The sequence below is a fragment of the Apostichopus japonicus genome, chromosome 1 (genome assembly GCF_037975245.1).
Source record: "Apostichopus japonicus isolate 1M-3 chromosome 1, ASM3797524v1, whole genome shotgun sequence".
Taxonomy (NCBI): domain Eukaryota; kingdom Metazoa; phylum Echinodermata; class Holothuroidea; order Aspidochirotida; family Stichopodidae; genus Apostichopus; species Apostichopus japonicus.
The window spans coordinates 2,022,605-2,049,055 of NC_092561.1; the positions used below are offsets into that span (position 1 = coordinate 2,022,605).

The 26,451-nt window shown below is 38.6% G+C and overlaps 2 protein-coding genes across 8 annotated transcripts in view; one reads left to right on the top strand and one right to left on the bottom strand.

Annotated features, from left to right (window-relative positions):
* LOC139977239 (exonuclease mut-7 homolog) lies at positions 1-19,853 on the top strand. Of its 3 annotated transcripts, XM_071986595.1 has the most exons (15): positions 944-1,001; positions 1,798-1,889; positions 2,780-3,119; positions 3,863-4,045; positions 4,374-4,427; positions 4,908-5,047; positions 5,446-5,617; positions 6,232-6,434; positions 7,330-7,492; positions 7,614-8,091; positions 10,501-10,709; positions 14,300-14,449; positions 14,643-14,696; positions 15,499-15,630; positions 16,008-19,853. In XM_071986595.1, exons 3-15 carry the CDS (start codon positions 2,793-2,795, stop codon positions 16,551-16,553), a joined length of 2,811 nt encoding a protein of 936 aa, XP_071842696.1. In that variant the 5' UTR covers positions 944-1,001; positions 1,798-1,889; positions 2,780-2,792; the 3' UTR covers positions 16,554-19,853. The 3 variants fall into 3 exon arrangements, with proteins under 3 accessions (XP_071842755.1, XP_071842631.1, XP_071842696.1); XM_071986654.1 differs by lacking the exons at positions 944-1,001; positions 1,798-1,889 and adding an exon at positions 1-130; XM_071986530.1 differs by lacking the exons at positions 944-1,001; positions 1,798-1,889 and adding an exon at positions 490-805.
* The window catches only part of LOC139977531 (transcriptional enhancer factor TEF-1-like), a 40,209-nt gene continuing 32,629 nt past the window's right edge, over positions 18,872-26,451 (bottom strand). For all 5 annotated transcript variants that reach the window (XM_071987186.1, XM_071986950.1, XM_071987266.1 and 2 more), the window contains exon 12: positions 18,872-25,821. In XM_071987186.1, the coding sequence (XP_071843287.1) occupies positions 25,708-25,821 (114 nt within the window). In that variant the 3' untranslated portion in view covers positions 18,872-25,707. The remainder of the gene's footprint in view (positions 25,822-26,451) is intronic.

Consider the following 26,451-nt stretch of genomic DNA (forward strand, 5'->3'; position numbering starts at 1 on the left):
GTGGCAGACTTTTCTTCATATTGCGGCTCAAGACGTTGCCTCAGTCTAACATTTTGATAATTCGGGCTTATCACCGCCAGGAGGGAATTTGCATCATGACTTAACCCGGCGATGTTCCCGGTTCGTTAGGGTGAGGATTAACTTCATTTCCACCCGTAAAATTTAGATCTTCATCTAAATCTGAATCCAAGTTTCGCTGTGACAGCCTGCAGGGATACACAAAACTATATTTCCTGATAATATTAGTCTTAACCTTTAACGACAAAATACAGGATGTTGCGCAAATATTTGTGTATAACTTTAGGGCATCGTGGAAGATTAGATCCGGCTAAACGAGTTACCCTCTTAAAATAAAATTTTAATGATAATAAATCTATATGGTACTTTAGTACTAGTAGCAAGCCAGTTATGTCTAACCATAGAAATTGATTTCTATGTGTCTAACTCACCTACATAGGCTACTACAAGTGACTAGAACTTGGGTGTATACAATTCACACTGTCCGCTAACATGTTGACAGTATGACTTTAAACAGTGCGATCTCATGTAGTTCCGGGATGCAAATCATGTGATGAGAGAATTATAACTACACTACAGAAAAACCATAGAGTTGGATATATATAAACGTTTGTCTAAATGTGAGGAAGTGATCAACTCATTGCTGTATTTAGAATCCAACTCTATGATAGGAACCTATTCATACCGAACAGTGTTATTAAAAGTTAGATGAGACCTCGACATGCAGTAAAATCGGAATTTCGAGTGACGTTTTCATTAATAAGAAAAGGAAACGCTTTTGTAAAAGGTAAATTGAAAAAGATAATGAGATAATTCCTGAGTTTAATAAGTGGGTTTTATTCTCTTAAAATAACTTTTTTTTCTGTTATATTAATTAGCATAGGCTAAGTATAATTGCTCAAGGCTGGTTTCGTGTAACTAGAACCCGTGAAAAGGATATGTCTACTGAACCTCCAACGTTTGAATCAACTAATTCAACTGTAAGTGTAACCATGGGCGTCAACAGGTGGGGGACGGGGGGGACATGTCCCCCCCACTTTCAAAAGTGGAGGGGATATCATATCATTTGTCCCCCCCACTTTTCAGAGCAGTTATTATAAAAATCACATGCATATGCGCGATTTTCTATCACAATTGCTGAGCTGATTCAAGTAGAATCTAACTTAAGAATCATTATCAATAAATTGCACTGGAAATTAGAACAGTGCTTGGCCCTTTATCCCCCTTCCTCCGATATTCACCCTCCCCGCTTCGTCCGAGACCCCTGATAAAAGTTTGTGCGATGTTTGAACGATGTTTTAGAGTGTTTTGTGGAAGCACCCCTTCTCGCCAGAAATGGAATTCCCCTTGCCCTACACTGTGAATCAGAGAAAACGACGCATTTCAACTTGAAAACAAGTCGAAGACCCCACCAGGAAGGTAATATCATATATTTTAGGCCCTACAGACAGTATTCTGCCTGTATGCAGGGTATTATATGATACCAAACTACCGAAAATATTTCGTTTGAGATGGACGCTGTGTAATTCGTTTCCCTTGGTGTCAGAACGGCATCTTTCTACCAGTACTTTCTGTCGGAATTTAGTTTTGTGAGACAAAATTTCTCCTCACAGATCTGGTTCTGATGTAACTAAAAACGACTCAGGAAGGCCGTCTCCTGCGATCTAGGGGGTCTTATGTACCCAAAATTTTCTGGTACGCTACGCGCCAACCAATGGTGGCGCTCCGCTTAGATAGTATAGTGTCCCCCCCACTTTCTGAAACCTGCTGACGCCCATGAGTGTAACTGGAGTTATAGATAATGAAGACAAATACTGTAGCCTCATAAATCGAGTTTTGACAAAGTAGTCGGAAATTGTCATTTTAAGCAGGTAAGTTAAGTCTGAGACTAGTGAATTTAATCTTCAAGCTAATATAGTAGGCCTAGGTTTTTGTTCTAGGCTAGGGCTAGGCTAATGTTTGATTACAGTACAAGACCTTGTACTAATTATATGCCCAACTTTGGCTAGGAGCTAGCCACCTGATATATGTTAACATATAGTTATACTTATAGAATGATCAACTTTTGTGGATCCAAACATTAGTATTATACACTGGACTTGGCTGTTCAGAAAGGATTTTCGCATTTGTTATGAGTCATGCAAGATCATCTACTGTAGGCCTAGCCTGGATGCCTTCTATTATGTTAAATGTGATAAAAGGCTAATCCAAACATGTAACTTACTGTAAAGCAAGTTAGGGGACCTAAACCTCGATTACAGATAGAATCCATGGAGTCTGAGTACAACACCACTACAGTAAGGCATTTTTGATGAACTGAAAAGTGGATGTCCAAAGTAAAACCATAGCAGTGACCCTCACACAGGTGTGAGATGATGGGATGGGTTGGGGGATATATGCCACACCTGTGTTCAGTGGCATAGCAACTCACCCTGATGAAAAAAATTGCCTAATAATGACTTAGTGTCGACACTTCCCCTCATCCTTTTCCTGTTGGAGGCACTGGGTTGATGGGAAAAGAACGAGCTGGCCTGTATCACAACAATTTGAATAATCTAACTTAAAGTTGTGTAGCTTTTGGAACTGGAATGACATGGAATCCTCAATAAGTAAGAAGCTAATGAAAGAAAAATATGACCGAAAAACAAGCTTAATTAGGAACATAATGACATGCAACATGGAAGTACGAAGGCTGGATTAGTATTTCCACATTATAATACTATCTAAACCATGGATCTATCATTTCATTTTCTTTTAATAGCAAAAGAGGAGATATGAGTCATAATAGTGCGTGGACACCCCAGGAGCACAAAGGAGCAGAGGGTCCATCAAGGGTGCCATCATCTGCAAGGCAAGATGAAAGAACAACAGCTCCGTACGAGCCGCTCTTGCTACGAATGAAAGATTATTGGAATAAGAGAGATAAACAGCTTATCAAACAGCTGCTCGTAGCAAACCTGTCTTCTCTACCACCTGCAAAGCATCATGGGCTTGTTTTCTTTATGCTTGACGGAAGTGATAATTTGAGGACAAAGAAAGCTGATTCAATGGGCTTGGTGATTCTCAGGGAGTTTGACTGCATTGTACAAAGAAATGAGAAGGTAACCTTGATAATATTAACCTTAGCATGGCTGTGTGTGTTGAATTCCTTCATTAAAGGCATGTTACACAGATACAGGATGGCATCCAGGGTGATATTACCTTAAAACCAGCTGCCTGTGTCCCTTTCCAAAATCTTCAATAAACTGAACCAGATTCACTAAAATGACTCTGGATGCATTTTGAGTAGTATTTTCAAACCTAATCATAACAAGCTTGTAATTGTGTTGAACCTGTTGCAAGAATACCTTTAATATGGTAATTCTTTGCCAAAGGGCTCATTGCTATGGTGGATGGAAAGTACCTTGCTATAATAATTAGGGAAGCAGTTAAAACTGGAAGAAGAGATTGAAGCTGTCGTGATAAGCATTATTTTTGGTTTTGTGGACCTTTTCTACTCATAGTGAGTTTGGACTAATTTGATCTAAGATTTTAGTGTTATAGGCCATTGCTCAGTGTTAATGCCTGCCTTAAATAGCACAGTATCTTGACTATCAAGACTTTCTAGAGGACATTTTTATGCAGATCTTATCAAACTACTTTGCTAAACTTACCATTGCCTATGCAAGCAGCTGCTGAGTAATAAGTTGTTAAAATACCATCCGGTAATACCCTTCATCTAGCAGATCTTACTTACGACAACTAAAGCAGGTTTGCTTTGACAATGAAAACTTTTATAGTAAACAGACAGAACTGTCTGAAACTTGAGTACATTGTCTTCATCTTTCTCTTTTTTGTTCTTCAGGAATATGAGAGGATTATGCAGACATTCACAGACCACTACAAGTTAGAAGTCCTTCAACTGGCGACGATGGCTCACAATAATGTTTTTACTCTAATGTGTAAGCTTTACGGTCTTGACAAGCCAGGAAATGAATCATTAGCTTCCCATATTAATGTGATGTTGGCAAGACATCAGTACAAAGAGGTAAAAGCTCATGTTAACATATTTCTCCAACTTTTTCTTATTTCTCAATACCATCTTTCATCTCTCTACCAAATGCTTGATCCCACTACCTTGTGAGGGAGTTTCTTAAACTATACACTCCTTTTCAGTCTTGTATGCAACACCCTCTCGCCAGTTCTGCAGTTAGTACAAGAAATCTATCGTTGGCTATTTAAGTGATACTTTGTCTCAGTAATTATGTTTCATTACATCTTCTCTGTTCCTTTGAAAAGTTTTTCATATTCAAATCTAAATATGTATTACCAATTTACCATGACATGTACTGTTCCTTTGTCTCTCCTCCAAATAGGCCTCAGTCTGTGCAACAACACTGAATTTACAGTACTTGTTCAAACTTGAGGATGTAAGTATCTTCTTTAAGATAATGTTTTGCCTGCTATGAAGTTTATCTAGCCACATATCAGTGGGTTTGGGATAGGGTGGGCAGGGGCAGGGAGGAGGTGGGGGGATGGCAGCAGAAGTGATTTAAGATCTGTTCTAATTGACCACAGAAAATCATTTGCTTGACTTACTCGGAATTCCTGGTCGTGGAGATGAAGATGTAACAGTCTGGTTATATCTGGTTTGTGAAATGGCTGGTGTGTTTGTGGGTGGGGGAGGGGAGGGGGTAGGGTCAGGGACTAGAAGTGGCAACCTTAGGAGCAGTATCAGTATTTCAAGAAGGTTTTGGGATAGCTGTAGTGGCATAATTTTTCATTCAGTCGATTGATCATGTTCTCAAGAAGTAGTTGGGCAGTGGTTGGAAGTATTTTATAAGTACATTTGAATAACCTGCATCTAGTTTTTAGAGATCTTCAAATTACGTTTCCGTTCCCTTTTTCAGATCGTCCTGCCTCTGATCTTCCAAGACAAGGTTAATTTGGTCGAGCTTTACATTAAACCGAGAAAGGAAATTCAAAAACAGCTGGTAATAAGATTGGATGGCTACTGTAGTAGACGCTTTGATCTCCAATCGTTTGTTGAGTAAGTAGTTTTTACTAGAAAGAAAAACATTAGAAACAATGTCGAAGGATTTGCAAGTGTTCAGGCCGTGTACGCCAAGCATGTTAGATATTTATGAACCACACAAAAGGATTGTTTGATTGTAATATTTCTTTGGTGGTTGGAGGCTTGGCTGATCCCCCCTTAAGCACCCCTTCCCCCAGAAGTATGGGTTGATGCACCCCTGCTTAATCTGTTTTCTTGCGTTGTGTGATTGTTCAAGCATTCTGCTAAAGCATATGACTCTGCAATACTGGACTATATTTCCCCCCCCCCCCCAAAGTTAAACTAATCTTGTTGTAGTTATCATCAACATATAGAAATGTGGAGACAAAAAAAAGTGCATTTACATAAATATGATTTTCTATGATTTATTTCAGCTCATTTAACATTCCTGGGACAAGGTTAGAGAAACTTAGACCAAAGAATTTGAGCAAACTCATCGTACGACTGGTGAAGATGTTTAACTTGGACATCACCCTCTGTCCAAATACCTTACAGTTCAGAGAGCTTGGCTCCATTCGGTATCTGCTGTATAAGAAATACATAGAGGTAGGTTTGCTGACAGTTTCATTCATCACCTCATAGCATGATTCATTTCAAGATTCTAACCCATCTTCAAAACAAAAATATAATATTGCATTTAAATTTGATATTTTAACCTCAGAATGAGATGGGAGATGGGAGGAGGAGGAGGGGGAGGGGGGCTTGGTCAGGGTTGGGGTAGGATGAAAGAGCTTGGAACATGTTTCATCTTGAAACATATTGGTTTCAGTAAAGATTTCTTGATTAAATTTCCCCTATTTTTTTCTATTTTGTGTTAATTTTGTGTTTGTTCTTTCTTTGAAATCTTTGAAGTTTGCACAGATCTAACATAACAGAATTCTTTATCATAACATAGACATTTTAGAGTAGCATAGTCTACATAAGTGAGGAAATATCCTTTCAGTTCGTGACAAGAAATGTACGATCATATATTTGATTTCTGACAATATCAGAGGTGGCAACAACAAAAAATCGAATGTAAGTTCTCTAAAAAATAAATTTTAGTTGTACAACAGAAGAGTGGTGCAGAGAATCAATGAGTAAACATTTGTAGTTAATTCACGTAATAATGTTGACAAGAGACATTGTCTGTAGGTCTTTGTTATTCATATTTCCTCCAGAAATCAATGTCCCATACCACCTGGGACGAACTAATCACAGCTGCCGTTGGGACGGACGAATATCTCATGAGGGAGGTGGTGGAGCTGTTGATGTCGTACAACGACGCAAGTCTAGCAGCAAAGTTTGCCCATAGGTTCAACTTGCCGAAGGATTCGTTACATCCGGTCGTTCTGAATGCCTTAAAAGAACTGTCTCTCAATGAGTATGTGCTGCATGCGATGCGAGTGTCAGAGGGGATATAACATGTTGAAGAGGGATATAACATGTTGAAGAGGGATACGAGATACCAAGAAGGGATATGTTCTATTAGTTTAACATACTCCGTATCGTATATTTTGTGGACTTGGGATTTCAGGCATTCTTTGATTAGCTAGTTATGCAAATAGTCTTCACTTGAATACAAAATGCAGGCTATCATTTGAGCTTCAGATTCAAGCTAAGAGAGCATTTACAGCTCTGAAATGGTCAACATGGAAGAAATTCCATTAGATATTGCAAGGACAAGAAAACGTGTTTTTTAAAGGGAGTGAAGACTCGCGCACAAAGAAACGTCTGATGATGGTAATCTGACCTAATTTCGAATGAGGTGTAACAGAAGTGTTAGACACCACCATCGATCTCAGAAAATACACACACAGCTTGCTACCGTTGGTAATTAGACACTAGTGTACAGTCAATACATACAGCTACGGTCAATACCCACAACACAGTGTACATAGCACAGATGGACACCTCAGGTCCAGATAAAAGATAACAAGGTATCACGTTTCATTACTGTCTGCATTTTGTAGCAACAAGAAAAAAACTTCACTTGCAAGCAACTGAAAGTTAACTTTTTTCAGAGGCGGCACGCAGTTTGGGGCAAGTCTTCAATGCCTTTAATAGAAGTAATATATGAAAGTGAAAGAGTCGTGTGGATTGCTGTGTTATGTAGGAGTGGATAGAGCTAGCAAGATATTGATATCATAAATGTGGACCAGGTGATCTGAAACATTTTGACCAATCAGATGCACAAGCAATATTGTTGGCTTGTTAGTCTACTAGATAAAGTTTGATATTTTTCACACATGTCGTTTTTGTTTTGTTTTTTGTCATAGATCTAAAAGTTCAGTTAATACGGAGGAGGAAAACTGGGATGATGCCCATGATGGTTATAGTGAGATGGAATCAAAGTTTCATCAGTTTCACTTTAAAGATGACTGTATTCTTACCGTCGATAACATCAGCAAATTGAAGATGTGTGCGCAAACCATCTTTCAGGTAATTCTCGTTTCTATGGTTACCCTCAGGATGTATAAAACAATTTTGATTTTAACTGTTTTTCTTGATATGCACCAGTGAAATTTATTGAATGATTTGATGGTTTGTTTTCATGTTTTAGCCCTCTAACGTCATCGGTATGGACATGGAATGGAAACCGTCACTGACGATTAAGCAAAACGCGAGCCAAATTTCCGTCGTCCAACTTTCAACAGCCAACCAAGTGTTCTTGCTCGACATGATTGCCCTGAGCGGAAATGAAAATGAACAACTCGTAGGAAGGTTCTTCTCGGATTTCTTCCTCAATCCAGATGTGATCAAGTTAGGTTACGGAGCCGAGACAGATTTCTTGATGTTGAAAAAGTCGTACCCTCTTCTACAAAGTGCGATACGTGACAGGCAAGCGTTTTTGGATTTGGCCGTCATCCAAGAAAACGCCTTCAAAATGAACGCTGGTATATTTCAATATGAGAGTGATGGGAGAGAGAAAGGACTGAGTGAATTGGTTTTACTTTGTTTTGGGAAGCCTTTGAATAAGATGGAGCAGATGTCAAACTGGGAGATTCGGCCGCTCAGGAAAGCACAAGTCCAGTACGCAGGTAAGCTGCATGGATTTGGGGGACAAGGCTGACTGTGGGGCACAGGAGAGACGTCAGCTAGGGCAGGGTTTGGTGTTAGTGTGACCAGGGGACAGGGCTAGCTGGGGTACAGGAGAGACATCAGCTAGGGCATGGATTTGGTGTTAGTGTGACCAGGGGACAGGGCTAGCTGGGGCCCAGGTGAGACGTCAGCTAGGGCATGGATTTGGTGTTAGTGTGACCAGGGGACAGGGCTGGCTGGGGACCAGGAGAGACATCAGCTAGGGCATGGATATGGTGTTAGTGTGACCAGGGGACAGGGCTGGATGGGGCCCAGGAGAGACATCAGCTAGGGCATGGATTTGGTGTTAGTGTGACCAGGGGACAGGGCTAGCTGGGGTACAGGGGAGACATCAGCTAGGGCATGGATGTGGTGTTAGTGTGACCAGGGGACAGGGCTAGCTGGGGTACAGGAGAGACATCAGCTAGGGTATGGAATTGGTGATAGTGTAACCAGGGGGACAGGGCTAGCTGGGGTACAGGGGGAGACTTCAGCTAGGGCATGGATTTGGTGTTAGTGTGACCAGGGGACAGGGCTAGCTGGGGTACAGGAGAGACATCAGCTAGGGCATGGATTTGGTGTTAGTGTGACCAGGGGACAGGGCTAGCTGGGGTACAGGGGAGACATCAGCTAGGGCATGGATTTGGTGTTAGTGTGACCAGGGGACAGGGCTAGCTGGGGTACAGGAGAGACATCAGCTAGGGCATGGATTTGGTGTTAGTGTAACCAGGGGACAGGGCTAGCTGGGGTACAGGAGAGACATCAGCTAGGGCATGAATTTGGTGTAAGTGTGACCATGGACAGGGCTGGTTGGAGCACAGGAGAGACGTCAGCTAGGGCATGGATTTGGTGTTAGTGTGACCAGGGGACAGGGCTGGCTGGGGTACAGGGGAGACATCAGCTAGGGCATGGATTTGGTGTTAGTGTAACCAGGGGGACAGGGCTGGCTGGGGTACAGGGGAGACATCAGCTAGGGCATGGATTTGGTGTTAGTGTAACCAGGGGACAGGGCTAGCTGGGGTACAGGGGAGACGTCAGCTAGGGCATGGATTTGGTGTTAGTGTGACCAGGGGACAGGGCTAGCTGGGGTACAGGGGAGACATCAGCTAGGGCATGAATTTGGTGATAGTGTGATCAGGGGGCAGGGCTGGCTGGGGTACAGGAGAGACTTCAGCTAGGGCATGGATTTGGTGTTAGTGTGACCAGGGGACAGGGCTAGCTGGGGTACAGGAGAGACGTCAGCTAGGGCATGGATTTGGTGTTAGTGTGACCAGGGGACAGGGCTGGCTGGGGTACAGGAGAGACATCAGCTAGGGCAAGGATTTGGTGTTAGTGTGACCAGGGGACAGGGCTAGCTGGGGTACAGGAGAGACGTCAGCTAGGGCATGGATTTGGTGTTAGTGTGACCAGGGGACAGGGCTAGCTGGGGTACAGGAGAGACGTCAGCTAGGGCATGGATTTGGTGTTAGTGTGACCAGGGGACAGGGCTGGCTGGGGTACAGGAGAGACATCAGCTAGGGCAAGGATTTGGTGTTAGTGTGACCAGGGGACAGGGCTGAATGAGGCACAGGAGAGACGTCAGCTAGGGGATGGATTTGGTGTTAGTGTGACCAGGGGACAGGGCTGGCTGGGGTACAGGAGAGACATCAGCTAGCGCAAGGATTTGGTGTTAGTGTGACCAGGGGACAGGGCTGGCTGGGGTACAGGGGAGACATCAGCTAGGGCAAGGATTTGGTGTTAGTGTGACCAGGGGACAGGGCTGACTGGGGTACAGGAGAGACTTCAGCTAGGACATGGATTTGGTGTTAGTGTGACCAGGGGACAGGGCTGACTGGGGTACAGCAGAGACTTCAGCTAGGGCATGGATTTGGTGTAAGTGTGACCAGGGGACAGGGCTAGCTGGGGCCCAGGAGAGACATCAGCAAGGGGATGGATTTGGTGTGATTGAAACCAGAGAGCATGGTGGGCTAGGTCACCAGAGAGGCACCAGCTAGTTCATGAAGAGCCACTAGGTCCCCTTTTGGAGGTCTTCACTTTGCCTAAGTTTGTTATGAAATGAAATTACATTATTCTTTATCCCATATTTTCCCAGGCCACTAGCCTATTTGAAGTTTGTTTTTTTTTTGGGGTGGGGGGGCCTTCAAATTTTGTGTAGTGGTTTTAAAGGCTCTGAGGTTTGTCTGTGCTGTACTGTATGATTTCTGTGCACAAAAACTGCTATACATCCTTGCACATGTATAGCAATTTGCACATTTTGCAAAGCCTATTGCTACACAGTACCAGATGAAGTGTACCCTACAAGACATGAATATCTCTACATGGCAAGTAACCACAGAGGCTTCTCACTGGTTATTTCCTTAATTTCCTAGCTTTGGATGCTTACTGCCTAATTGAAGTTTATAATTATCTGAACGCAAGATTGAAAGAAGTTACCCCAGGACTGGATCTCGTCCAACTCTATGCCTCCTCTCAAACGAAACCTAAGACGAGCAGAGAGAAGACAAAAAAGAACAAGAAAGCAATCAGGAGAGAGAAGCAACAACAGAAAGTAGAATCTTTCAGACAAGGAATGGAACAGGTAATCACTTCAACTGTCTCAGAAGTTAGCACTCTCCATTGTAGACTTGCCCCACCGCATGTTAGCAGCTAGATGTGTATATATATAAATATTTATATTTATATATAGTTTTTTCACTGTTCTGGATTTTCTAACTCACTACGTTTTCAATAATGGAATGGAGGGAAACTACAAAGGCAAATGAATATATATAAATGAAAACGTAATGAGAAGGAAAATCCAGAACAGTGAAAAATTTCCAGCCTCCACTGGGATTCGAACCCGGGCCTCCCGCTTTGTACGCGGACACCCTAACCAACTAGGCCATGGACGCTGATTGTATGTCCAGAGGTTCTAAACCGGTAAGGAAGGTCGTAATTCCACTGTAGGCGTTTGACACCTGTATCGAACAATACTAGTTCTGTTTTTGGTGACATATTTTGCCTTACTCTAGAGATCAAACATGATGCTTACCAACTCACAAATCATTTGTGATTCCTAAAGCCGGATCTCAAAAGAGATACTTTGAACAGACTTTATGTTAATGAAATGGAGGTAAACGACAAAGGCAAATGAATATATATATAATTGAAATAGTAATGAGTTGAAAAATCCAGAACAGTGAAAAGACTTCCAGCCTCCACCGGGATTCGAACCCGGGCCTCCCGCTTTAGGTATTTGTGATGGCAAGGTTTGTTTATAGCTTTTGTTATTAAACTAATAACAGATAGCAAGTGTTTTAATTTTCAAGTTTTACTCATGTTGCATTTCTATGAGTTTTATAAGAGGCTGCTGCCACCACATGTTAGCAACTTGAGATATCTTGTTGGAATCTGTAAATGGGAACGCTTGTGTCCTCTTTAATTATGAACTAGTAAACAACGAGACAGCAAGTTTGTTGTTAGTAATACTAATCTCACACGTACTTGAGGTATCGAAGAAGAATCAATTGTAGACTGCTGCCACCATATATCGAAACTTGAGATATCTCGTTGGTTTGTGTTGGCAAGATTTGTTCAATGCTGAAAAAGTAACAATTTGATGACAAATGTTTGGTTAGTCATTCTCTTCCTAAATCTCCCTGAGGTTCTGGGAAATATCCAGTTCAGTTTGTCCCTCCATATTGAATGCATCCTTAGTCTGTTTACGAATCAGTTTGTCTTTGCAGAAGGTCCTGCTGGAATCCAGACCTTAACATTTATAATTAAACCTTCGGGGGCTTTTCCAGTGGATAAAGCTTAAATTCTCACATTCATTTAAAATGTTAGTTGTTGTTAGCTGGATTCATTTCAGAATTGCTCATGTTGTCCAATGTGTTTGAACTTATCAAGATTTTTTAGCAAAGTGAGCAGTTTACAATTTATCCATTGGTACACTTAAGTGAAGTGCATGGTTTATATTTGAATTATTGTGTAAAGTAACATGGATGGCATGTAACAACATGTAGAGAGAAGACCTATTGAGAATTTGAAGAAGAACACAGCTAAGTAACAGAAAGCCAACAAAATAACTACAAATGGCTCTTTATCTCATGGATAATGTCAGCCAAATTTTGTAATTTAAATAGTCTAGCAAAAATGTTATCAAAGGTCATGATATGGTTGTGAAAAGCTTTGACCACTGGTTTGAGTTTGACCACAAGGTTTGAGTCACTTTTTGTCATGTATTTTGAAAGTTCAAATTTCATGTAAGGTCATACAGAGTGTGTTTTTTTGTACAAATTTACAAATTTTGTAATTTAAATAGTCTAGCAAAAATGTTATCAAAGGTCATGTTAGGATTATGAGAAGCTTTGACCAAGTGTGCGATGACCTGCTGAGTCACTGTCTGTCATGTTAGTATTGTATTGGAAAGTTCAAATTTCATGTAAGGTCATACAGAGTGTGTGTCAAAGGTCATGTTAGGATTATGAGAAGCTTTGACCTAGTGTGCGATGACCTGCTGAATCACTGTCTGTCATGTTAGTATTGTATTTGAAAGTTCAAATTTCATGTAAGGTCATACAGAGTGTGTCAAAGGTCATGTGAAGCCACTGAAGGTTAATAAATGAATCTGTTTAGAATGTTTATAGTACCAATCATTGACTGTAAGCTCAGCTAACTGACTCTGCTGCTAAATTTTCATCAAGTCTGATGTGAATTTGAAACAAAAATACGCTAACTTGATCCATCTCGATTAAAGAAACAAGCTCTGTACAAAACACACACACAAACACGCACACACAAAAACATTATATATAATCTCGGAGACCCTGCCTAACAATTATCATCACATCCTTTCCTCAAAACTTCATTTTCTGTTTTGCTTTCCATTTTTTGTATCAAACTAATTCTTTGGAAATCGTGGAAAGTACATCTACAATTAGCGTCGCAACGATTTAAGTCTATTAGTGCTCATAACGTGTAAGCTTACCAAATATGGAAGAGTTAACTTTACTTCTGCCGAGAGAGTACTAAACCACTCAAGAAGATGTAAGAATACCCGTGGGAGCAGAGAACGCTGCTTGTAGTTACAAGTAAATAAGAGCAGTCAAGATTATATTTATTAAAACACATTTTGATGTCGGGGAGGGGAGGGGGGGATGGTTTATATCTTTAAATTTAATGATTTCTGAATCTTTTAAAATTTGACACCGTGACTCTAATGAAGATCAATATTATTAAAAACTGAGACCATCAAGGATGCAATGTCAAGAAGCTCTCCCTCAAGTCGTTTGTTAAATCGGGCTAATTAGTAAAGATAACGAATACAAATCGATTTGTAATCGTTTGTAATAAAAACAAACTACCGTACTATAAAGGCCACAAAAAGTCACATGGGAATTTTTCAGTAATTTTTTATAGGACTTAAAAAGGAATCTTAAAATTAATATAATATTATAATATTGCAAGTTTACCTAAATTAGCTAATTAATCACAATGGATTTGGGTCTCATGGTACATTTCGTTGTAGCTATTAAGGATGTTGGTGGTTGACACAGAGAGTAGAATGTACGTTGTAGAAATGGCAAGAAATGAAGTAATCATTTGAAAGTTGTTTATTTTTACTTTGAACAATCTCCGAGAGCTTACGGTTAGCTGCAGTTTTATTCTGTATCTGCAGATTTTTCACTCCTGGTTTGAAAATCTTTCTCTGTGATGTTTGTGTGGTTTCGAATAGTCTTTAATTTATTTATGCTATTGTTTCAAATGTGTTTTTTTTTTTTTGAGGAACCAAGACAGTGGCAGATCCAGTATTTTATAACAGACAGGGTGTGGCCCATGGGTCATGGAGGCAAAACTAGCTATATAGATTAGGTCCAAATGCAAGGTTTTGCTAAAAAGTACTTGTGAACTCTTGTGTGAGGTTGAATATGGGAGGGGTACGTGGCCGACACACCGGCTTGAATTCGTGTCTGAATTGATCTGTTAAATTATGGTCGACGGTCTTTCCTATATCTTTACCGTACGTTTCGTACAAAATTTATAACACGTAAGGTGTAAGCTTCCCTACCTGTGGTTACACCTTTTTAAAGTTTTGGAATTTTTAAATTTTTTTTTTACATTGCCATTTGTAAATTGATGCAGGTTACAAGATTTGTTCAAATGTTTTTTTGGTTTTCACTTTCTCAGGTGGCAAAGCTGCAGAGGCCAAGCATTTCGTCACGTGATTTCCGAGTAGTCTGCGATAATATGTTACAAGGCTTAGGCAGATATCTCCGGGCTTGTGGTGTTGATGTCAAGATACTCGAAAATAGTGACGACCATGACTTAGCTGCGAAGGTAAGGTCATTTATTGTCAATGACAGATTATTGAATAATATGTTTAGCTGGGTTTCTTGAGAAGATTTGGGATTATATTTATATACTAAAATATCATGATAGTGCAAAGTGCATACTCACTTGTAGAAACATGTATAAACTCTTGCAGATTATTGTCATTCTGAGGTATCTATTCTGTTTTATCACTTTCTAGATTGCCAGAGAAGAACATAGAGTCATCCTGACATCTGGACTTCCATTCCATACGGTAAAGTTGCTTTTGTTTGGTGTCTCGGCTGACACCATTTTCGATCACCTACACAATTTTTAGTTGTTTACACATTCTGGCCAACCCCCATGGTTTTTTACTGTGAGACTTACAGCTTTATGTATCGTCGTCGCAGTCTCACGCTAGGATCTCCAAATTCTTAAAGCTGGTATGACAAAGTCATTTCATTTCCTTTCATGTATCTTTCACAACAACATACAAGTATAAAACAGCCAATTTACAGAACATCTGGTTAAAGGTACAAGTCGTGAAAAGGGAAGTGTCCTAAAAAAGAAACCTTGTGGGCTTGACAAGAGCACACTCTCAAAAACAGTGTACTTGGGTTGCTACTCTAGGAGGTATTATTAAAACCAGGTTATCAAGGACATTGACAGTGAGTGGTGATACAAACAGTACTAATTGTAGAGAACATTACATTCTTCATTCAGAAAGGAGCTAAATAGTATCAGGTCTACTATGTACAAAATGTCTTAATGCAGCACGTAAAGATAACACACAAGACACTGTTCTTACTAGTGGTCAAGAATTCAAAATAAATTAACAGCTGGAGTTTCGACTTTGAAATCCTGTCAATTTATTAGAAATTTCCACCCGCTTTGGACCGTTCATGTCAGGTAAACCCATTCTTACGAATATATTCGAATTTTAGTTAAAGGCTATGAGTCAAGATCGGGAAAGTTTTGTTTTACACATCACATCTTTAACATCAGGTGAATGATTTGATGAAACATTCTTGGGTGAACTTTTAAACATGTGTATTATTTTTTTTTGTCTTCTTCAGCTGAAGTCTCATGTACAGGAAGGTTGTTGCATGGACGTCAGAACAGATCTGAAAGCTCAAGATCAAGTGGCCGATGTCTTGCGGTACTTTAACGTCAAAGTCACCTCTAAAGACATCTTCAGTAGATGCCAGGTAAGAAACAGTGATTCTTGGGCACACTGTATGCAGGGCATGGTATCTTCTAACTAGCAACCCCTCTTCTTTTACCTCCTTATCCCCCCTCCCCCTCCCATCCCCTTTACACAGCAGAGACTTGGTGGTAAATGGTACTGGCTTGCATAGTCAACAGAGCAGTGGACTTGCGACTGGGACATTTTCAGCCACTTCTAGGCTCTTTCAAGCATTCTTGAAAGATTGAGTGAAAACATTGGAATATTTATTACAGAACTAAGCTTTCATACGGATATGACCAAAGTTGAAGGAATTTGACAACGTTAATGTGACGATTTGTCATTCGATACCGATGGTATGATACATCACAATTATGCGACTCTTGATTCTTTCTTCAGGTGTGTAATTCCAATAAATATGTCGCGGTGAATCGGGCCGACATGAAGAGACTCTGGCTGGAGCGAAAATTAGCAAGAGCGTCCGCTGGCACTCCGAGAGACCCGGTGTCTGCATCGAGGCCATGTGACGCTGTATCCCCGGGAATTGGCCCTTTGTCTAATTATTCAGATGAAGAGGACGAGTTTGAGACACCCGACGATGACGTGGACGATGATAACGATGAATTCGTATATAAAGGACCCGCAACGTCTAAGGATCGTACCTCTCCATCTGCTTTTCCTTCTGCCGACGATGGACGGGGACCTGAATCCGAGGGTGTCCACAAAATGTACGACAAAGATTTGCTGCGGACAGATCTCAGCATCGATTTCAGGAATGCGAAATTTAGTAACAATACCATCATTCAAGTGGACAATATTCTGGAGGGCGTCTTGAACAATGTGAAACTATATTACGTCTGTTCAGAGTGTGGGAAAGTGTTCTGGGAAGGAGGACACTTTCAGAGGATATCGGAGCAGTTTGGCCACGTTATCAGCAAAGATTGAGTAACTGATAATTTCACTCCATTCCTCAACTGTTATTCCATTCCTGAGAGTGTTGCTTATTTTCATGCTTGGTTTTAGAACTGAAAAATATTGTAGTCAGAGAATCAATCTATTTCTGAAGACTCTCCTCCCTTGATGTGACTTTGTACCTATCCCTTCCACATGACCCCTCTCCCCCTCCTCTCCTGCACAAGGTGAGAGCATTTATTTAAAACTTGTTGGTTTTTACCAGGATTGTAGTAAACAGTTGCTCCAAACGAAAAGAAGGAAAACCATTACACAGGTTTTGTTTTTAAAATTTCAACTTTTTTTAAGTCTCAAAATTTCCAATTTTATAGTCAAGGGTTCTCTTGGGCTACCACAGCCATTATTTACATAACAATATTTTTTAGCTGTTCCCCGTTTGCAACTTTTCTTGATTGTACAGAGATGCACAATAATTTATGTCTGTTAGTTTTCCAATGTAAATTTTTGATAAGGTTTACCGTGTAGAAACACGTCCGATCTAGGAATGCGCTCATTTTAACCTTTTATAGTTTTGTTGACTATTTTTAGAGCCTCACCAACAGTCATTGGTGGACATAATAGATTTTCTGTTCCTATCATAACAAAGATCTGTCTACACATATGTTTTTATGATAAACCTCAAGTGGTGGATCCAGGCATTCTGGGAAGAGACTGAGGCCAGGGAGATAAGTATCAGTAGATACACGCAAATTTACTACCAACATATTTTTAGCCTTTGAAGAAGATCCTGCTAGGATCGAAATGTCAGGCCAACTTACTTTTACACAACATGTGTGTAAGAAAAGACAGGTAAAGTGTGTGTGTGTGTGTGGGGGGGGGGGGGGACACCATGCTAAATATTTCATTCACATGTACTTTGTAGAGTGTGTATTGTTCTGTAAAATTAATTAAGACTTCTCATCCCAGCCCCTGTCCACACCCTCGTGGCATACAAACCCCTGTTAATGCCACTGGAGACATGAATTAGCTTCTAATATGATAGCTCCTTTTAATTTTTGCCCCTTTTCCATTCCCCTCCACCTTTTCCCATCTCCCAAGGGGCTGTAACTTGTATGTGAGCAGGTACGACACTAGGGAGGAACATTTTCCTATCAAAAGTGATTACAGGAGAACCATAAAGAAATGAGGCCAAGTCTTTTATCGATTTGATCTTATCCGTACATGTTCTTATGAAAGCTGTATCATAAAATCATTTTCTATTTACAAATATGAACATAAGAAAACGGAGGAAATATCGGTATCAAAACGAAAAATAAGATGAATAGTAAAAAGTCTTGAAATACCTTACATTGTGATAGGCACTTTGAATAATCAGTCTTATCTGAGCAAGATCCTTTCGGAACTCGGTCATCCCTGGAGAAAAAAAGTACACGCGATTTGACGTCGTTTACGAGCATGATGGGATGTTGATTTTGATTAAATCAAGGTGATTCAAAAACCCAACATGATATTCAAATTAAGAAGAAACTTATGAAAAAGAAATACATACAAAAATGGCTGCTAGATTGATATGTACACATATTGAAGAAAATAAAATCACTAAAAACTGAAGGAAAAAAAAAAAAAATTAACAGCAAAAAACAACAAATTAACGAGTGAATACACTTTATCGATTGACATGGATATTTGGACCAGCTAGCCTAGCCTGACATGAACTAAAGAACATAGAACACAACCATGCCTATAAATACACTACACTGCTTTAAAATTGAAGGAAAATTCAAGATAGGGTGGACTTTACCGAGCATTGACTTGTGAAAACATTGGAGCTGTGAGTACCAAGGCAAAAAGGCTGTGGGTTACTAGGGAGTTTAAGCAGTATGTTGAGTTGGAAAAAAAAAATCGAGACTTTCTCGCTATTCAAATTTACTATGAAGCTGTTAACGCTTGAATTTCTATTTCCATTTTGACATAACCATATATATTCCACTTCAAATCTAGCAAATTTTCCTCAAAATAAAATTTGAATTGATCAAAACTAAGACACCCTTGGAGAATTATTTTCCACCAAATGCATCCACTTCTAAAAATTACGTTCTTTGACACTTTCTTCATTCTTGGGCATTGCATTAAACTATTGGAAAACTTGAAAAAAAAAATCACCTTTTTCTTCAAGTTTGATATGAAACTTGCTTAGTGAAGTAAATAACCTATATTGCTATGGGATTTTATAACCGAATAGCAATGAAACATTTCCCATAGCTGCTAAAAGTAGCTGGTATTGTGAACACTATCCCATAAAGTACAAAAATGAATGCAGTTATAGTTTCTTCCAAAACTATGTGTGTGTGTGTTTGTAAATATATAAAGCCTTAAGGTTATGGTAAACTTTTTGGTAAGTACTTTTTTTTTTTCATTGTTAAGCATTATTCAATGACATCCTGTTTATAAGTAACAAAAAGTTCCCTGATAATGTACACTATCCAAATAGCTTTGAATACACAGACTCACCCTCAAATGCATTGTAACGATAAATATAAAGTAAAACTTGACTTTAAATATGAATTAGTAAAGTTTTGTTGATAAATACCATATAACAGCCCCCTAAACTTTGTACTGTGGTAACAAGGTCCACAATTTGACCCATTTTTTTTTATTTGAAATTGTTTGCAAGGTTTCTACTTTATTACAATATTTAGCTTCAAGGTTTTCATAGCTTTGTGAAAACCTTTGTGAGAATGATGTTGCCATAGCAACAGAGCTAAATGTACTATCATGCAATGTTTCATATTAATTCACTGTTTACAACTCCCTTAAATACAATGATAATGATTTGAATCTCAGTTCCATTTCAAAGAAGGGGAGGAGTCCTGCAAATCTATGTTTCCAAGGGTAAAATGAAGTTAAAAATGGTCATTTTCGTACTAATGGATCTAATGGGTCTGGCGTTTCTCATGGCCAAAGGTTAAGTTGAGCTTTGACCAATGCCAAACCTAGCACAATGTAACCTTCAATGATGGAGAACACCTCTGGTTTTTTAAAACAGTTTTGCCTGACATAATATCAGATACACAAAATAGTTGTTTTGTATCAAATTGAAGCATATTTGTTACACTTTACCCAGAATGGGTTACCACTGCATGATTCAATACAGAAAATCTGAAATATTGAACAGGCACTTTTATATCACAATACATCTACAGCTGTCAGAAAACTTTGTCCTTTATTTCATAGAATACTTTCGTCTTTTTATCAATCATTTGCAACTTTCTCTCTAATTTTGATTTATATTTGTCTAAGAAAATAAAACATAAAAAAAAAAAAAAAAAAAAATACGACAGTAATCATCAGGTAAATTTTCATGAGCATAACAAACGCAGTTTGAATTAATACAAAAGGCACGGTTTTAAAAATCGGCTGTAACTAATTTCTTCAAGTTTTGGTGAACTTCCGCCATTGAAATAATGCTTAAAGGTCACTTAAAAACACAGGTTAAGGCATGCACTATTTTAAACCCTTAGTTGATAAATTATAGGAAAAAACAAACTCTGAGAACCAATGGCTGGACAGCCACAATTAGAATCACTCTGATTACAGACTCAATAATTCTGATTAAATATGATTTATATTTCAATTTTCTGTTTCACACCCAAAAGCCCCAACTTTTCACATAAAATCATTCACTATCACTTCTCAATAATATCTCTTATTTCTGTTAGGCAAATGTGATTGAAATATTTTTGCAAAGGTAATAAATTCTGAGCTAACAAAAAACTAGGTTTGTACACTCCATATATGTTATGTGGTAGGCTAGAGAAAGCATCTTGTGTAATTACCCCTTCATTATCATAAAAAAAAAAAACTACTTCTCATGGTTCACAAAAATTGAATTCCAGAATTGAACCAAGTTTCACCTCTCTTCAATCTCCAATCAAAGTTTATTTTTGCTCCTGTTAGTTTCCGGTTTATTCCATTCAAAATATTTTCCCATGCAAATCGCATTTCGACCAAGCCATCAATACCAATCTGATTGGGATATGATAAACATATTTTGAAAGAGCAAAACATGCAGGACTTGTAATACTGGAAGTCACTTGTCAGAAAATTGTTCCACTTTAGCTGTAACGTTAAATTTCACTTCAATGCAAGCTATGGTCTTATCAAATTTATTTACTATGAACAATTCTTTGTTGTTTTTTGGACGTAGCACAAGGTTTATTCACTCACAGAGAGAAAATATTTTCCGAACAAAACAATCTACGGAAACTGAAACTTAATGGAGCAATAAATAGTAGTCCGTTTGATTATGGCACCAATGTGTAATTATGACATTAATTATTAAAAAGGTTAAAATAAGTCATCTAAAGATCAAGCAAAAAGAAAATTCATTTCCACATAAAAAAGAGAAAAAACAGATTAAACTAAAAGCAGCAGGTTTTAACACTTTAAGATTTAGAAAGTCTAAACCTGACAAACAACCTGAAGTACATCCAATTAAAAAAAAAAAAAAAAGTTGTTTATAAATTTCCTTGAAATGAAATTGTTAAATTGTCAACTTTCTTTTCATTATCTGATTAAATTTGTGCTGATAAATGACATTAAAAATGAAATATGTAATTTAAGAAGTCCTAATGCACCATCGGTTGTATGATTCCCAGTATTGGAAAATCTATCTTCTTTCTGAATCCAAAACTATGTATTACCTTTCTTTCTTTCCTTACTTTTTTCTTGACTAAAGACACAACTACTTGGTTATGTCAACCTAAAACCACCTCTCTTAAAGTACTTAATATAGCCTTCAATCACTGCTAGATACTAGGAGACGTTTAAGGGCCAAACAAGACAAACATTTTGTAAAATAATATTTTTGCTTGGCCATAGTTTTAGCCATCTGTTACAACTCCCTTAGCAAACGAGTCACTTCGACTCTAAATCAATGAAACGGTAAACAAGCAGTTTACGATTTAATTCTGTCGAAGACTACAGATCAGAAATGGAAGGGATGATTAAGACATATAATGATGCTATAATAGGAAGTTGTGTTTTCCAGTGGAAGGCAAATCTGGATTAGACAACTTTGGAATTAATTTTTCTGAACTTGTCATGATATTAAGTAGTAGGTTCAACTTAAAACTGACAAAATATCAACTTAAATTCCCTTCATCTCAAACCCACAGATGTAACGATCAAATCCACCGCTGAGAACTGACATAATTCAACGCGAAACTGCTTTAAAGCTTTCCTTTAAACAGATTCAAATTATATTTAGAATCTGTTTCCTGCAGCTTGGGAATGAACTATTCATAAAAAGTCACTACTCGCAAAGACCACATGACCAAATGGTTTGGATAAGAACTTGAGCCTGATTTGTGCGTGACTGCAGCAAGCTGTGATTGAGGTCGTTGCAAGATAATTACCTGAGAACAATAGGGAACCCCATTAAATCAATGTATCACCCATTAAAAGAAAGAAGAACCACTTCAGATTTAAACAAGTGCCAAGAACAACTATATTGGACAAGGTAAAAATGCAGAGAACCAAATAAAACTTAGGACTGTGGAAAACTATACAGAACAATGTAGAAACACAGAGAACCATGTAAAACCACAAAGAACCATGTTAAACCACAAAGATCCATATAATACACCACAGAACTATGTAGAAACATATAGAATCATGTTAAACCACATAGAACAATGTTACACCTCATAGAACCTTGTAGAGACACATAAAACCACATACCACTACTTAGAACTATGCAGAAACAATGAATCATGTACAACCACATAGCACTAAATGGAATATGCAGAATCGTGTAACACCACATAGAACCATGTTACACCACACAGAACCATGTAGAAACACAGAGAACTATGTAGAGACACATAGAACCACATACCACTACTTAGAACTATGTAGAAACAATGAATCATGTACAACCACATAGCACTAAATGGAATATGCAGAATCGTGTAACACCACATAGAACCATGTTACACCACAGAGAACCATGTGGAAACACAGAGAACTATGTAGAGACACATAGAACCACATACCACCACTTAGAACTATGTAGAAACAATGAATCATGTACAACCACATAGCACTAAATGGAATATGCAGAATCGTGTAACACCACATAGAACCATGTTACACCACATAGAACCATGTAGAAACACAGAGAACTATGTAGAGACACATAGAACCACATACCACCACTTAGAACTATGTAGAAACAATGAATCATGTACAACCACATAGCACTATGTGAACTATGCAGAATCGTGTAACATCACATAGAACCATGTAACACCACATAGAACCATGTAGAAACACAGAGAACTATGTAGAGACACATAGAACCACATACCACCACTTAGAACTATGTAGAAACAATGAATCATGTACAACCACATAGCACTAAATGGAATATGCAGAATCGTGTAACACCACATAGAACCATGTTACACCACATAGAACCATGTAGAAACACAGAGAACTATGTAGAGACACATAGAACCACATACCACCACTTAGAACTATGTAGAAACAATGAATCATGTACAACCACATAGCACTATGTGAACTATGCAGAATCGTGTAACATCACATAGAACCATGTAACACCACATAGAACCATGTAGAAACACAGAGTACCATGTAGAAACACATAGAACCACATACCACCACTTAGAACTATGTAGAAACAATGAATCATGTACAACCACATAGCACTATGTGAACTATGCAGAATCGTGTAACACCACATAGAACCATGTAACACCACATAGAACCATGTAGAAACACAGAGAACTATGTAGAGACACATAGAACCACATACCACCACTTAGAACTATGTAGAAACAATGAATCATGTACAACCACATAGCACTATGTGTGAACTATGCAGAATCGTGTAACACCACATAGAACCATGTTACACCACATAGAACCATGTAGAGACACATAGAACCACATACCACCACTTAGAACTATGTATAAACAATGAATCATGTTCAACCACATAGCACTATGTGAACTATGCAGAATCGTGTAACACCACATAGAACCATGTAATGCCACATAGAACCATGTAGAGACACATAGAACAATGTAATGCCACATAGAACCATGTAGAAACACAGAGAACCATGTAGAGACACATAGAACTATGTCAAATCATGTAGAACCACATAGAGTAGATATAAAATTGACAATTTAGAAAACGATTTTTTGAATCATGAAAAGTCACTTGGAGCTGAGCAGAATCAAGTAAAAACCACGTAGAACTAAAACAAACTTAGGAGTCCTGTCAAGCAAAAAGCCAAGACTCAGAACCACATAGAACCATGTAGAGCAAGATCCAAACTGTAAGCAGGTAATTAATTAATTAATTAATTACTTAAATGCGAATATCAAAGGTAATAGCAGAACAAATCCTAAACAGCTCAGAGCTGATACGGCTATGAATATTCATAAAGCATAATTCCAACCAAACAAAAATGATATCACAAATGATCAGATATGTAGAGAACATCTTACACAAGCACACATGTCTCTTGTCTCCCAAACTAAAAGACAGTAGTTTGGAAGAAATGTTGTCGTCGTCGTCGTAAAACTAATGAATCTATACACCAATCTCTACATACTCTCATTATCTCCTACTAATCTCCTTTTTGCATGCATAATTGAGCGAATCAAACAGCTATTTCACAGTCCAATGGCATGAATACAATTAAGCACTCTGGTTTCCTACTGACCTGTGCAGCTAACGACACCAGAGCTGTTATTCTAAATAATTTTAATTATTACAGGTTATATTTTTAAATGACTCGCATTATTAAAACCTTACATGACAAGCAAACAACACAACTTTTTGGTGCGTGCAATATGAATAAATAACTTTTCCTTGCAAATCATCCTAAAGTGATAATTCTATTCACAAAATAAAGCTAATAACGTAGGAATCACTTTCATCTAAAAGACTAATCGAAAGTTTGTGGAAATGAGAAAACAGATATTCAGTTCATTTTAAATTTGGCTGGTTTTTTTTGCAAAAATGATTAATTACCCTTGGGGGGCAGTAAAATGAGACCAGACAGAAATCTCACCAAAAAAAAAAAAAAAAAAAAAAACGTTGGTAGAATGGAGAATAAGTTGCAAGCTTTGAGCCGCATTTGTATGTTAATGAATACCATTTTTTTTGCATATGGTCTAATGTTGCATACAACTACAATAAAAAAATAAATAAATAAAAACAAAATTATGAAAGCATCTTCGATGAATCTGCCTGCCCTAAGTAGTCTTCTGGTAAAATAAAATAGGACACGAAACGGAAGAAAGATGCTGATGTGTAAACAATGATTTATATTCAGCAGAAGTCATAGACCGATCATAAATATTAATAAACAAGATAACTGGAGAAGAAGTTTCCCTTCAAATTCTCTTTCTCTCGCAATTCTTTTTAACGCGTCTTGTTTGGAAATATTTTCTCTCGTTTACTATCATTTCTCTCAGCCTTTTCTTTGCCTCTTAAAACATTATAATTTCGGGCAAGTTTGATCATGTTAGTAGTCAATATTGAAACACTTGTAACATAAATAGCAGTTACACATGTACGCGTTAGTCAAAGAGAATCAATTGTACGATAAAGTAAGCTATAACCGTTTCCGACGAGAGGGCGTCCCGTCCTGACCCGACCCGCCCCTCACCCTAGATACCCTCCAATTGACCTTTAACCTACGTCTACACACGTATTCGGTTTGCTTTAGCAGGCCTTGCGGTCCTGCCCACTTATTTTGCTCTGGGTATTAATGCTTACCAGCTCTTTTTGAGGTACAAATCACCCACTTGAAACCCGCCCACCTTTGGCAATAACACAAAAATTCCAAACTTTTACTACCTTTCATATTAACATCTCTCCATCTCTTCCCATCTCTCTGTCTCTCTTTCTCTCTCTCCAAGTTTTTTTTTTTCCAGGTCACCTAGGGAGAGTTGGCCTATTTTATTCTTCCTCTGCTCAACAGAGAGATCGGTAAGAAGCTCTTGAAATGAATGAAGCAAGGTCTTGTATTTCTCTCTGCAGTACTGAATGCCAGGCACCATTTTAAAGACACGTAGCCGTTGAATACCATATTGCTCTGAGATACATCGTGGTCATCGTGCTGCATTTTGATTTTAGCAAATTTCAGTCTTTGACAAGTCTGTAAATGTGGTGTTGAGCACCGTGTTCGCTTGTCGACACTTCAAATACAAAGGCAATGCATAGCAGGGTCTCGAGCGTGTCCCTGTTGGTTACCACCTGTAGAAAGTGACAAAATTACTCGATTACAACCGAAAATTCCCACGAATAGGTAAATAACACTGATTACTATTCTTGGTGAAACTAATAATGTATCGAGTGGATTGCGTTTATTTTATGATACTGAGCAGATACATACATGTGTATGTAGCAAAAGTCAAACTGCTTAGAACTTACACTTCATTTGGGAATTTTTACTGCTTGGAAGACCAGTTCTTCAGATGGGGAAAACACTGGATTTCTCCTGAATGAGAAAACCACCATGTATTAGTCGGCAAGGGCTGGAACCCGCGACTTCAAACTTTGCCAAAGCGAATTCAACTTTGAACTGACACTGATCTAATGGTTTCCAATGCTCTTTATGAACACTGGAACAAAGTTCTCTTGATTCAAAGCAGAAGCAAGTTACTTTTAATTAGCTGTACACCTTGACGATCTGCCCAAATGTCTATATACAAAGCAGGCATACATTATCAAACCATTACAACTCCAACTCTGGGAAGTGCTTCAGTTTGTGGGGTGGGGGATGGATGTTATTTGAGGGGGAGGGGGGTGGAGGGAGGGGTGCTTTTCTTACTCACCTGCAGTATTGTGAAGTTTTCTAGGACACTGTTCATCATATATTTCTCT